A 14,835-nucleotide genomic window follows, 5' to 3' on the forward strand; every position below is an offset into this window, starting at 1 on the left:
CTCAGTGGCCTCTGAGGCTGTGCCTTAAGCGCTGCCCTGCAACATGCTGAATCGCACTCTCTGCAAGTGATGACTGGGAATTCAATTTCTCCTGACGGTGCTAGAAATTTGGCGGGAATTAGTGGAATTAGGGGAGGCTTAAGAATTAGCGCCGTCACATCTTCCAGTGCAGGCGCCGAGCACACAATGAGCTGCCTCTTAGCTTAACGTCTTCACTTGGTGGGGGGAATATTAGAAAGATTAATTACTGTCCCTGAGTCAGTGCGCATGCTGCTTGTGCTGTTCTCTGGGTGCAGGGAGTCGGCGGTGCCAGAGCAGAACCATAGCACAGCAGAGCCTGTTTGTAGGCAGGGGTACCCACTGCCTACAAAGAGGCACCCTATTTACCATTTCAGACATCCCAAAGTGTCCCAGATGTCAGCCTGGGGCTGGCTGGTGTGACACAGAACCCACAGGAAACATCTTTCCTGCAGAAGCCTGGTGGGAAGCTGTGAAAAATATCCTAGGGCATCTCAAATGGTTTTGTTTCAGCAGTGGGGTCCCATCCTACATCTCTCAAGTCTCAAGTTACATTCCTACCAAAGTTATTCTTCCGTGAATCCTCCTCACAAAGCAGCTTCTTGGTTCTATCAGCAAAGCAGGGGAGTAGTCACAGTCCTGAGTTAATTTGGGAGTAGCCCCTAGTTGAATTGTGTCCATGGGATAAATACTGCAGGAGGTAGGCATCAGCAGTTGCTATAGCTGAACTATTCAGGAGTGCAGTTTAATTGGGCGTAAAGGAAAAGCAATCTCTGTTTTACAGTCAGAGTTCAACGGACCTTTCACAGTTGCAAACTTAAGCATTCCTGTCATGGCCTTGTACCTTCTTGTGGTTTTTTTTGTCCTGTCCCCAAGATGTCCCACCAAACACTGCTGGGGAATTGCTGATGGAGCCAGGGAGGGGATGACAAGGATTTATCCCATCCCTGGCTGGTGCTGGCACATTCAGCTGCATCTATATTAGCAGTTACTGAGTTCAGCGCCTTGTGCCAGTGGCTGACACGAGATATCTCTAACAAGGAGGTAACATTTTTTCATGCAGATGAATTCCTTCAGCCAGTACAGCTGGTGCAGTGATACACCAAAACTGCTGCAGGCACTGGAAAGAGGGCCAGGAGGAACGGTGGGGAGGAGGCGAGGCGCTGTCAGGATTGAAGGCTTGCTTGTCCTTTGGTTAAACTGAAAAGCTCAGGGTTTCTTTCATAGAAGACTGTACTCAGAGTTTTGCCTTTTTCACCTCAGGGGTAGTGGAGGAAAGGAGTTGCTATCGCTTAGTTGCTATTCTAAATTCATGTGGTTGTAGTCTTAAGTAGGACAGTGCTGTTGGGTGGTAAGGTGCAACCCAACAGGCATGAGGATGCTCATGAGGGCCATTAGCAGTACCAAGTCTGAGAGACAAAACAGTGGAGAAGGTGCTAACTTCAAGAGTAACAAAAGCTGTTCAAGGAGTCTATGAATTAGGGTGCCATCCACCTCTGAGGTTATAAAAGTCAGGAGTGGCAGCCTCCAAGATGCAGTAGGAAATAGGCAGATTTACTTTTCCAAGGCTAGGCTGCATGTATTAGGGAGAAAAAAATATCTCTGTTGGACGTATGCGATATATTAAAGGCAGTTCTGTCTCTGACAGTGGCAAAATGTTATTTACCACTGCAATGTGATCACTGAATTTTTACTTTCACATACAGGATTTTGTCCTTAACAGTTGCATAGCTGAATGAAGACTCTGAGAATATTGAGGTCGGAGCTGCCAATTAACCTCCTGATTTCAGAGGCTGATTACTCAATTAATCGAAGACCAGACCCAGCTGAGATGGTGGGGAAAAGGTTGTAACAATCTGAGGAAGGGTTGAGTTAATCATGCAGTGATGTGATTGGTAAGAATGAGAAGGTTCGTGGTCAGGAGAGACCTTTTCAAGCTCATGAGGAGGGGCAGTGTGTAACCTACGGTGCTTTGGCCTGGAGAGCAAGGTTTGGATGCTCTATTTACCTTACATGCGGAGGTTCCCCTGTATAGTAATGTTTTGGTAATGAACTGGTTTGTGATATCCCCCAAGAGCAGCTTGTTGCCCTTGATAAAGAGAGATACAGCTGGGGGAGACCCAGAGCAAAGGAAATACTTTCCTCATACATCCATCTCTGTGAGCTGCTCAGGAAGGTGGAGCTGAATTAACCGAAGGTAAGGAGTTGGCCAGCATTAACTCTCCCTGCATGGATGCTCTCACTCAGAAGTAAAGGGACAAGTAGTTCTCTTTAACCATTAAAGAGTTCCTGTCCTTGCCTGGGGATTAAGCTGAATTGGATTAAGGCCAAAGTACTTCTGAGCAGGGGTGTCCTCAGTGGCATTTAAGGCACTTTAACTTAACACATCGAATTATCCTTTTGTCCCACCCAGAGTGCCGAACTAAAGCAGTACAGAAGATAAGAGGAGACTGGTGTTCTCCTGGTGCTCTTGCAGCTACTCGGAGGTGAATCACAGGCAGGGCCCTGGCCTTGCAGTTACCATGCCATGTTTTTCCTGCAATGCGCTTGGGAGGTCGATGGATGTGCTTTTCAGCAAATACTTGGGCAGAAACTTTTCCAGTTTGCTTAGAAAACAGTAATACTTCTGGCTGGGCTGAAAAAGCCCAGCCAAACCCCTTCTGTCATCCTCAAGCAGTCATCTAGTTGAAGTCACAACTCTCCTAGTGCTGGACTCTGAACTAGCTAAAATAAAGACATATTGCCTACATGTGCTGCAATTACATCTCTGATCACAGCACAGACAAAGCCTTAAACCTCAGCATGACAAAGAGGTATCTGAGTGAGGAACTCTATTTGTTTGCTGTTAGAAAGTCAGGGGTTTTTTCTAAACCCTAGACTGCAGCATTGATAAAACAGGCTGACTTGGGAGACATCTCTAGTGTATATTAAAGTAAAGCCAATCTCTGTAATTAATGGGGGGGATAAATCGAGGTTTAATTACTCAGAAGGCACCTTGGGTGAAAGATTCATGGTAATTGTTGTGTATCCTCTTGAAGGATTCACAGTGCTGGCGGCTCCCTTTGTAGCAATAAAACACAGGGTGAGTGGCAGGCGGTCTCACAGGACCTCTCTTCTAGGGACTGGTCCAGTTAAGGTAGCAAATGCTAAGAGGTGGTGGTACTCTTCAGGCTTTTTATCACAATAAAAGTCCCTTCCTGAATCTTAAGGGATTCCGAAGCCGTGTGTCAATTGGAGATCAAAGCACTTTGAGTCCAATCAAGAGTACGTCAGAGGAGTTCTCCCTTATTGGCAGTTTCCTCCCAATGCAAGCATACCAGAGGCATGTTTCTTACAAGTTTTCCACTTGCTTCCTCTGGCAAAACACCCATCTCTCTGGTTTCCTGTAGAAAACAAGATATGTGCATGTGGGGAAGTGGACACTGTAGCTGTGAGTGTTGTAGTACGTTGTTAAAAGGCTGGCTGAGCAAAACGAAAATTCATCCTAGTAAGGCATGTCTGTTTTCCTTAATTCTCCAGGTTGTTATCTTCTGGTCTGCTGGGGCCAGGAGGAGAGGAATCTAGCTTGCCTGTTTCTTTAGCCTGCCTGCTTAATTCACTTTAAAAAAAAATGTAATTAACCTTTTCAATTCGCTTTGTGCTGTAAATACAGCACAAGGGCTCGTTGCTGATGACGTGTAAGAAAAGTACCTGTTTTCTTCCCCTAAACAGAGCTGAAGAAGCAAGTGGAAAGTGCTGAACTAAAAAACCAGCGTCTGAAAGAAGTTTTCCAGACCAAGATCCAGGAGTTTCGCAAGGTGTGCTACACGCTGACGGGGTACCAGATCGACATCACGACTGAGAACCAGTATCGACTCACCTCCATTTACGCCGAGCACCAAGGGGACTGCCTGCTTTTTAAGGTAAGTCTGCACAACCCATCACTGCACTTGCTCCTCGGGGTTCACTGTTTTCAGCCTGCCAGGATGTATTTGCTCTTTCTCGATGATCAGACTGGAAAATCACTGCCCTCCTGCTTTGTGACATGGCTTTCCTTATGAGGGAAGTAAAGATCCTTTCATCTTTTAAAACATTACTGTAGAAGGTTTGGCATCCGGTCTCCCACTTATATTTCATAATCAGGAGTAAAGAGACAAGACTATATATGCATAATACCTGAGGCATCTGGCCTTGCACTTCACCTTTTTATATTATCAGTTATATATACCACAGCAATAAAACCTTATGCAACCGTCAAGGCTTCATCCCTGCCTCATATGAGGTATGTGTCCTCACTGCCTTTGCTATCCTCTAGCTTGTCTGTGTGTCATCATCTTGCCTTTATGTAAATCAGAATCCCTTTCGAGTGGCAACTCATCGTGGTGTGTGTGAAGTGCTGTTTACACGAGCAGCACAGAGGAGCAGCAATAACAGTCTGTCTTCTGTCAGTCTGATACCTTTGTTGGTCTATCCAGGTGGTCTGAGGTTGGTTCCAGCTTGATGGGTGCTGTTTTTCTTCTGTGTTACCTTCCAGCTAGCACACTTGGGCTGAGACATTAGTGAGCCGAGGTGTGACATTAGAGTCACCAAGCTGTTCCCTTCCATCTTTACACTGATTCAAGTGTCAGCAGCCCAAGGTTATAGGTCGATGGGAGAACTTTCTCCTCCTTGGTGGCAAACACAACTGGCGCTTAAAATCATACCTGCCTCCCACTGATCCCTCTGGGGTGAGTCTCATCCTCTCGAGAAGGATGAGGGGTTTGGAGGCATTCAGTGCAGGAGGAGACTCTGCAAACAGGACCTGGAGAAGTTCTCTTTCTTCAGACCTACTGCTGTGTGCTGCGTGTGAATTGCTGCAGTATTGTTTCTTTACATAACAGGACAAACAGTTTTCTGTTCTGCTACTCTAGAGTCTCAGGAAAGAAGCAACCACCAAGTAAAGGAAGTGAGCAGTTAGGTTCCTTAGTAAAGCTAGGAAACTATCAGCAAAACTGGTATATTACTTGGCTTTGTGATGTTTCTAGGCTGAGACAAGTGACAGCAAAAAAAATTGGGAGGAGGTTGACTCTCTTGGTTTTAAGGTACTGTTGTTGAATCCTGAAAGCAGTTCTCGTTGAGATGGTGCAGTGATGTTAGCTCTAAGACCTCCAGACACCTGTGCTCACACCTATACCCTTAAATAATCAATGAATGAAACTTCAGCAGAAACCTGGAGATGTCTGCTGAATGCCATACCCAGACAGTACAACTAGCTGTTCCTCCTGCATTGTAGGAGAGATGGAGGACCTTGGGAAAGGTAGGAAAACCAAAGGAAATTACATGCTGGCCACATGAACAAGAGCTGGCTGGCTTCAGTGTCAGTAGGATCAAACATCCTTCGGGTCATGGCAATAGAAATAATTTACATGCAGGAGAATGAAAAATCAAGTAGGGATTCCTCTCCCTAAATACTCTTCTTGCTTTCTCTTCTTCACTCAAGTTGTTATTCCCAAGTCTGCCCAGAGGCAGGTGTTGCCAGGTAGAGCAGCAGCAGATTCAAGACCTCACACTTTCCAAAGCCAAGGGTGCATTGCTTATTGATCCATGGAATTCCTCAGCCTCTGGATAGGAGAAGCAGATTTGCTAATTAGAGCCTAAACAATGAAATCTCAGACTCTGTCTCCCTGTTGAGTAAATTGTGGACAATTCCCACCATCTGCAGCTTAGAATAGCGGTAGAATGTCAACAACAGATTACTTCCTGGCTGAGCCCAGGCAGCTGGTTTGCATGTATATACTGAGGCTTGAATCCTGACTGTGGCTTCCAGCCAGGTTGTGTGTTTATGCTGTGGAATTTCTGAGCTGTAGCAGACTGTAGGTGTCTGTATGCATTTCGTTAACCCAAAGAGGTCACAAAACAGGGAATGCGATTTGTATTTATTCCATTGCAGCAATTTATGGAACAGGGTCTATATAATTAAAGCAGGGAAGTCCCCTGGCACTTTACAAGCTTCTGTAGTTTGCCTGTAAACTTTAGAGCATATTTCAGTAGCGCTGCTGGTGGCATTTAATTTTGAGGCTTCAGTAGCAGGGTTGCAATAGGAGCTACTGTAATGTAACCCCTTCAAATCTAAATGAAATGAGTGATGTGCCTGTTCTCCCAACCAAGGCAGACTGTTACTGTAGTAGAGCTTATTATCTGCGTCTCATATGTGTCCAGCCAGTTCACGTTAATTGGAATTACAGCTTCAACGAAAGGGTTAATCAGTGTCATGCTGCAGATCTAAATGACTGCGTCCATAAACGAGCACTGAATCCCAATGAAGCCCTGTTGGTATTTATTGGCGATCCCTATCAATGCAACAGATGAACTCATCGACTTGATGGATGTTCCAGCGATTTTCACTCCGTGTGTGAGCGCGTAGGCAGCAAGCGCATCTCAGACTTCACAGCTCGCTGTTGCTTGTTTGCTCTTTTTTATTCTTTTAATTAAATGCTGAGGAAAGTGGTGCTATGGATTCCTCACCAGGAGTTTGGTTTCTGATGATGATTTCTTTTTGGTGGGATGTAATGCATTATAGTTACTGGGACACTTGACAGTTTCACATTCTCTTACCGCCGCTGGTACATTGGATGTGTCAAGCCATGACACAGACTTTGCATAATGCTTGGCTGGTGCATATAGACCAGGCCACTCATGAGAGGTCTGGGAACTGGACTGACTCCCCTTTGTAACAACCTATTAAACATATCTCTTAAAACAAACAAGTGTTGCTGGGGTGCCTCAAAATCAGCTTAGCCACCTTGGAATTCAGCGGTGGCAAGCCAGGATGTCATTGCCTGGCTGTGTGTACCTCATGCTGTTTACCCCTGTCTCTGGGTAGATCCTGAATGAGAGGGAGGAAATGAGGTCTTTAGAAAGGCAGCGACAATTGTTTCAGACAAAGAAAGTCTTTTGGTAAACAGAAAGACTGGTCAAATTTGAAGAGGGAGATGATTTGGAGACACTTGGACAAATGAACAAACAGTGGAGAGAAATTAAATCGTGGGCTTTTTCTCCTCTGTGTGCCCAAAGACACGGCCTCAGCCAAAGCATCTGAAGCCAACCAATTTAAACTGAAAAGAATGGAAATCCTTTTATTTTATAGACCCTGTGGCTTCGAGGTGCTGCTGAGAGCAGGAGCTCAGTAGGTTTTCTAAAATGTTAAGATAGCTTTGTGGACACATAATAGTACCCGCTTTACATTAAATATTTACATTTCACTTAAGTAGGGATGTGCAGAGCTCTGTGCTTTGAGGTATAAAGGCAACCTCTTAATACAGGTGTTAGGAAGAAAATGCCCAGGCATACTGCTTATTTTCTGGGTTGTGGCTACCTATGGCTTTGCTGGTGCTGTGTCTGGACTGAAAAGGCAATTGGTCTGATGCTGCAGCTGCATCAAACCTGGTGGTGGGTGAAATCTTTCTGATTTCAGGTTCCTCTACTTTCTCAGGAAGGAGTGCTCAGATTTCATAGTAATGCATGTTTAAATCATTTGGGTCTGAGTTGGTTGGTTTAGGCAGTTAAAGCAGACAAACTCCAGTATCACAGCAGCATTATGTGTCTGAGCTCATAAATACTCTTGCCTGGCTTTGGACAGACTTTTTTTCTCTCCTCAGAGTCCAGCAGAGTACAGCTTTCTGGCTGCTTCCAGGTCTTGTCAGTGTTGTAATTTTCTGTCAAAATTATCAAATGGAAATCCAAGTGCTCATGGTAGCTCATTGAAGAGCGTCCCCAAGATGGTAGGCTTGATGCCTTGAAAGAGGATACCCAAGGTATCAGACAGCAAATGAAACCAGAAGCATCACAACACAGCTTGAGAACATTGCCAGCTATGGTGCTGGCACTTCTTGCTGCAAAATAAAACCTTTATTGGTGTCCCATTGGATTGGTAATATGGTAATAAAATCAACAGCTTTTCTGCAACCTGTTAAATGAACACACACTGTCTCTGATGGACATCTCTTTAAGGAGTTGCATCCAGAGTTGGTTTGCAGATCTATAAGGATGTAATGGATCATCACTCTCACACTTCAAGGCAATCTGAAAAGTGAACACTTGCTTCCCATGTGGCTGACCCTGGGTGCAGAGGCAGAACATGGCATGAAAAGAATAAAGGTTTCATATGCAAGAAGGGCATGGTAGAAGGACAAATGCCACCTTTAATTTCCTTTACTTACCTCATCGCTTGTGTACCCTGCCATCCTGTTGCTTCTGTATTGCCATGGTGCATAAAATGAGGAAGGGCAGCTCTGCAGACAAGAAGTAACAGTTTAATTTTTTCTTGAGGTGCAAAATGGGGTTGGATTGAATAAGAAAGACCTCAGAGGCCATTTTTTCAAACACAATGTGATGCTGGCAAACTGCTGGCTGAAATGGGGAGACAAAACTCATCTGGTTGAACATGCAGAGAGAGTCCAATGTGCTGAGGTTCCAGCTCAGCCTTAGTGTCAGGTTGGCCAGGGCACACCACTGAACCATGTACATCTCATAATGAGCAGGATGGCTTTTGCAGGGATTATGTTTGCTCACCTGAGTGCTCTTGTTCTGCCTTGAAGCTGACAGCTCTGGACCCGAGTCTGCGTGCTTGTCATACCTGCAGTTACAGTTATTTCCTCCTTGAACCCAGCAGAGTATCTCTGAGAAGCATGTTCTAGCTGTTTGTTTCTTTTTGCATCCCTATCTTCTCCCCTCTCCTCCTCCTCACCCTTGATGAGTCTCAAGAGGAGAAAGAAATCACAATTTTGATGGAGTGCTATTCTTCCAGCAGCCGTCTCGCACTCTTACACACACAATCAGAACTAACAATGGGGCTCATCGGTGGAGCAGGCCAGGCAGCAAGAGACTGATTAGAGATTGTAGGTCTCTGTTAACTCCTCGTTCTTGTTAATTGCAAGTTATTTTATTTTTTATATTTTGTTTTCAATTTTCCCCTGTGGTTGCTGGAGACTTGATTTCTTCTCAGCTCTGGGAGCGTCTGTCATTGGCCTGAGCATGATGTCTTCCTGCCAGATGATTGGGTTGGGATTCCTGGAAGGGTCAGCAAGGACCCGTCTTGGGTTGCACTAATCAGCAGCTCTAAAGAAGGAGCTGTTGAGCAATCTGTGGGGTTACAGCGTGAAATCCATCCTGTATTTAGACTTCCGACGCATTGTTTTATTTCAGAGGTTGTAGCAGCCTGTTTCATGTTAGGATGTAACTTTAATTCTTGCTACTGGCTTCATCTTGTTCTACTCTTCCACACACTTTCCTTCCTTCCCAACACAGTTTCAGTCTTACTGCATGAGCTTCCTTAAACAGCTGCCTATCCCCTAGGGTAGGGCTTTTTCCTTTCCTCCCCCTCCCTCCCAAATGAAACCAGTCACCTCAAGGATAGTGGAACTGGGGCAGATTAAACAGAAGGCTTTCTTTGAACTGCAGAATTTCTGAGCAAAAAGATGCTGCTCCAAGGCTTCAGGAGGTTGGGCTGAAGCCTTGTTCCTGCTGAACAAAGTTAATGCTCTTTCTGTGCCTCTGTTTCGCATCTGTGTGAAGGGGACGATGCTGCTGCCAGTGTCACTAGGCTGTTGTGAGGATAAAGAGACTGCTGATGATGAGCACGGAGAGGCTTTGGGCTGTTAGTTGTCGGTCTGGCGCAGTACCCCTTTCCAGTGTGTTGGCACCACTCGCTCCCCTTCCCCGCCACGTCTGCCAGGGTAAACCCAGCCATGCAGGTAATTAATGCTGATGATGCTGCAGAATTATTCCAGTGACTGAGTCTTTCCTGACTTGTGGGAGGATGGTACGTGTGATGCTTTCTGAAAGGTCAGGGAGTTGTCTTGCTGATGGGTGCAGCAGGTAACAGAAAAGAGTTCAGGGTTTCCTCTATGGTGTAGTGACTGATGTGTTACACCATGAGGCAGATACACAGTCCTTACTTCAAAAAGCAGCCCGTTTTCAGGCAGAAAACATGAGGTTGGTAGGCAGATGCCATCTGAGATTCAGGCTGTCCCTCTGCATTTCCCTGTTGGTCCTTTCCAACCCCTAACATTCTGTGGTTCTGATCATCAGCTGTTGACCAATAAGTTGCTTTCGCCATTTGCCTTCCCCAAGCTCCTTCACAGCCTGAGAACTTGGCAGTGCCAGTGCTGTACCCCCGTGTTTTCTTCCCCACCCTGCTTGTGATAGGATGAGCTCTGCCTCTCCATCTGCACTCCCCCTCTCTCAGCAGAGAAGTGGGGCACTGAAAAAATTTAGTTTTTAAGTTATTCCCACAAATTCTGCAGCTGACATCAGTCACCATCACTGACTACTGTTGGTGGTCTTACCCAGGCAAAAGGATGTGGCAGACTTCGGTCATCCCAGCTGAAGGACCTCAACATCTGTTTCCATGGCTTCTGGTGGGCTTGGCAGTGTTAGGTTTATGGTTGGACTCGATGATCTTAAAAGTCCTTTCCAACTTAAGTGATTCAATGATTGTGCAATAACAGTAAGTAACCAGAGTACTGGAAAACACCTTTTTAAAATGAAGTTCACAATTCACCTCTCTCCAAATCACCTTTTCCTTCATTAAAATATCTTGTATTTAATGAAATTAAAGAGACAGCCCATGCTTTGCAGGGAGAGTCACATGCACCAATGGTGAGCACAAGACACTGATAAGCGTTTAATCAAACTGGAGCATCAAGGCTGGTGTGGCAAGATGTGTGACCCTGGTAGGATGCACGGTGCAGGACAGTGTGCGGGGCAGGATGTGCCCTGGGTCTGCCTGTGCCCCAAACCAGGCAGCCACTGACTCCATCCTCATGCCACATGGCAGAGCCAGGCAGCCCAGCACACCACGATGCTTGCGGCCTGGCACCCTGGACAACACAAAAGCCACTCTGTCAGTGTAAGTTAGCAGGAGGTAGAGCGGGTCCTGGCTGCTTTACCTGCTACAGGAAAAGCATCTCCTCCCATTTCCCCCCACGCACGTCCCCAGCACCAGCGTGATTGCAGTCTGCTGAAGAAGAGTTGTTCTTGTGCCTGGTCTCCCCGCGGGAGGTCTCGGGAGAGAAGGATGTCTGCGTCCTCCCGCTGCTGTGTTTGAACAGCTTACAAAGGGCTGTGTGGGCTGACAGGACTGTGTTTATGCACTGCAAGAAGACAACAGTGTTAAATAATGGATAAAGTAGAGGGGACACAAGCAAAACCCCTCCCTGATTCTTTTTCCCCTTCTCTCCCATTAAATTGCTCCATGGCTTTAGGTCACTTGACTTTCTGCTTTTTTGCATCCCTCTTACCTGGGTGCAGGATCTCTACCATCCATGGACTTCCTTGGGGCTTTGAGATGTTTTTCAGAATGTTCTGCAGTGGGGACACTGCGTGCGAATGGTTTGGAGATGTAACCAGTGTGACCCATCATGGAGATCCTTGAAGCCTCCCTCTACCTGGCTGTGAGGGCTGGCTGGCAGCACAGGGGACGTGCGGTCACAGCATTGCCCAGGAAGTTCAGGGAGGGCTTCATAGCACTCTGTCACCTTTCCCTCTGTGTCCAGGAGCAGGCTTGTGAGCAGACCTCTAGGAAAGGTAGGCAGCTCCAGGAAACTACTGTGAAGTAAGATGCAGCCAGTCACATCCAGCAAAGCACCCACCAGCCTGTGAAGCTCCAGGTCCTTGTGGCAGCGCTCAGTCTGTGTAAAGCCACCAGCAAGAGTGAGTGGCAGCCGCCGCCTCTCTGCTTCCACGAGTAAGCAGCACATTGTTTAAATACAAATGTAATTAGGACTTATCTCTTGCTTTGGGAGTTACAGCTGTTACTCATGCTTGACTGGGGCAAAAGATTTTCCAGCCTCTGGGGATGGAAGAGGGGGTGTGTTTGTGTGTATAAAAACCCACTGGCAAGTATGGAAGTAGGGCCAAAGAGTCCAGTGCTGGTCCTGGGTCATCTGTCATCTTCACCTGAGGCGTGGATCTGGGCTCATATAAAGGTCTTCTGGAGTTGTTGTGAATATAACTGTTTGTGTTGTGACTTCCTCCAGGATTTCAGAGTTGAGAGATTTTACTCTAAATGTGGTCTGGATAATGAGGGGGTTGGCTTGGCCGGTGCGTGGGGAGGGCTGTAGCGGGGGAACAGTGAGGAGCAGAGAAAGGCGAGTAGTTATGGTCACAAGTCGCCTTTGGCAGCTAAAGGGCCATCATTAAGGGTCAGACCACACCTGGAATATTGTGTCCAGTTCTGGGCTCCTGAGCTCAAGAAGGACCTAGAACTTCTTTAAAGAGCCCAGTACAGGGCCACCAAGATGATGAAGGGAATGGAACATCTTCCTTATGAGGAAACACTGAGGGAGCTGGGCCTCTTTAGTTTGGAGAAGAGGAGACTGAGACGTGACCTCGGTAGTGTTTATAAATATGTAAGGAGTGAGAGTCAGGGGGATGGAGCCAGACTCTTCTCAGTGATGGCAGCAACAGGACAAGGGCAACGGGTACAAGCTGGAGCATGGGAAGTTCCATGGAAATGTAAGGAGGAACTTTTTCACTGTGAGGATGACAGAGTTATGGGACAGACTGCACAGAGAGGTTGGGGAGTTTCCTTCTCTGGAGATATTCAAACTCGCCTGGACATGTTCCTGTGTGATTTAGTCTGGGTGATCCTGCTCTGGCAGGGGGGTTGGACTAGATGATCTTTCGAGGTCCCTTCCGACTCCTGATGTTCTCTAATTCTGTGAGATGGGAGATGGGATCTCACAGCCATATGTTCCTCTGCTATCCTTGTATTGCTTCCTTGCTTCAAAGTCTGAGTGCTCAAGTACCACGTGGCTCTTAACTTTGACGTTAGTGTTGCATAAACCAGTTAATACGCTTTCTCTCAAACTGGCTTGCCAGTTTAAGATAAGAGCCCATATTTCAAAGCTTGTTAGGCAGCAGTTCTTTGTCAGATCCCAGTCTCTGCTATGTTTGGGTGTTCCCCGAGACCTTTACCCAAACAGAGGTCTCCTACACTGAGAGGTCTCCTTGAGAAACCGCTCATAGGAAAGCAAAAATAATAACTGCTGTGAGTGTAACTTCTGCTTTGCTCCAAGGCATCCCACCTCTGTTTGGAGGCAGTTACTGCTGGAGAGGTTTGGAAGCACACTGGGTGCTCGGGCATGGCATTTTGTGAAGATTCGATGCACTTGACGGTGTCAGAGACTCTTAAGCACAACGTGCCATGTTTGCTCTCCAGATCATAACATGCCCTGTCAGTGTTGCAGTAAGAATCCATTACTGGCGGTGTGCTCACCACCCTGCCGTGTCTGTGGACCGGTGACAGAATGCAGTGATACGCTCCAAATCCTCCTGGAGAACTGTGTTTCAAGGGCTGGCTGCTGTGATTCTGGTGGAGTCCCCCCCCCGTATGCTGCAGAACAACAGTTTTTGCAGCTCGGCTCTTTTACCTCCTGTTTGCTTCAGGAATTAATACTTAACATGGATACAGATTAATGTTAGGATTTAATAATGTATCAGCTGTCTTTATTCGTATACGTGAAGTGGTGAAAAACCCACCCAGTCCTCACATTCACTTCAAACAGACAAGTGTGTGAAGCATCCTAACTCCACACACAGAAACCATCATCCTGCCCCCTGTGACTGTCAGCGGTGAGAGCAGGTGACTTGGTACAGTCTCAGGGCTTTGCATTTCATGCATTTCCTTTTTTGCCCATTGCATGAGAACATCCTTTGAGGAAGAAGTGCAGAGAGGTGTTTTATGTCACATCTGTCTTAGAAGGACTCACCGCTAAATCACATCGCTGCTTTCTCCTCCACAGGGGAAGCGGGGAATGTGAGAGCGCAGATGACCTCCATCTTTGGTAACTCCTGAGATTATCTTGTGATGGCATCTTTAGCTTCCTCCTAGAAGAAGACAAGCCTGTCTGCCTGTACCTTGGAGGGAATATATCAAACTGAAGCTTGAAATTTTTAATCTGTCCCTAATCTGTGTTCATTTAGAGCTAAAGCCACTAACAGTGGATCTCTCTCAACTGTGTTCTGGGGAGCTGACATAAATTTCAACCTTAAACTGAAGGGTTTGTCTGTCTTAATGGAAGGCTCTGGAGAGCGGTTCATGTGCTAGCTGTCGCTCTGCATTTGGGAAGTATCCAACTGGAGAGGGGACTGTCTGCAGATTATTTTTGTATGAAGCAGACAGTGGGAGAGGTGCAGGAGGCAGGGGTTTATAATCACAGTGGTGACTCGGTGACTGGTTCTCATGCCGTGTGCAATGTAGCTACGATGAATCTGCAGGAAGGGTTACCAGTCAGCTGTCAGTTTGCTGATCCCTGCGAAGTCTCTTGTGCTTCTGGGTGTTGAAAGGGCTCAGCTGACTGTTCCACGGAGGTTTTAGACATGTATATAAACAGCTGTCCGTCACTGCGTTTCCCAGGAGGGTGCCACTCGCCTGCGTGTGAGGCAAGAATCTCACTGTCCTGTCCTGTCCTGGGAGAGCACAGGAGATGTCCTTGGCTTTTTTGGCAGAGTCGCTGCAGCCCAAAGTTGTTTTTCTTCATATAATTCCATTAGAGTGATGACAGTTTCAAGTTGGAACAGAAAAAGACCTGACGAAAGGACCGCTCTGTAAGTGGGGAAGATAGACAGAGTGGAAGCAGTAACTAGCAAGGTAATAGATGGTGATGGATCTATAATCTCCGAGGCTGCTGTAAGCAGTAAATTCCTAAATAGTGTCCTTTCAGCCTTTACCTATTTATTTGCAAAGTGCTAAATTTAATTTTCCTTAGTCTGCAGGAAAGCAGCATCCCAGGAATAAACCTTTAGCCCAGCCAAGAAGCTGTGCCAAAGTGCTTGTTCCAGCATTTCCATTTCCTC

The 14,835-nt window shown here is 46.5% G+C and overlaps 1 protein-coding gene across 1 annotated transcript in view; it reads left to right on the forward strand.

The window, feature by feature from the left end:
- MAD1L1 (mitotic arrest deficient 1 like 1) overlaps window positions 1-14,835 on the forward strand; it is a 377,764-nt gene that overhangs the window by 280,299 nt on the left and 82,630 nt on the right. The window contains exon 17 of the mRNA XM_084271156.1: window positions 3,730-3,920. Coding sequence (XP_084127282.1) covers window positions 3,730-3,920 — 191 coding nt within the window. The remainder of the gene's footprint in view (window positions 1-3,729; window positions 3,921-14,835) is intronic.

This window comes from Gallinula chloropus (assembly GCF_964237585.1).
Source record: "Gallinula chloropus genome assembly, chromosome: 15".
In the NCBI taxonomy this organism is placed as follows: Eukaryota; Metazoa; Chordata; class Aves; order Gruiformes; family Rallidae; genus Gallinula; species Gallinula chloropus.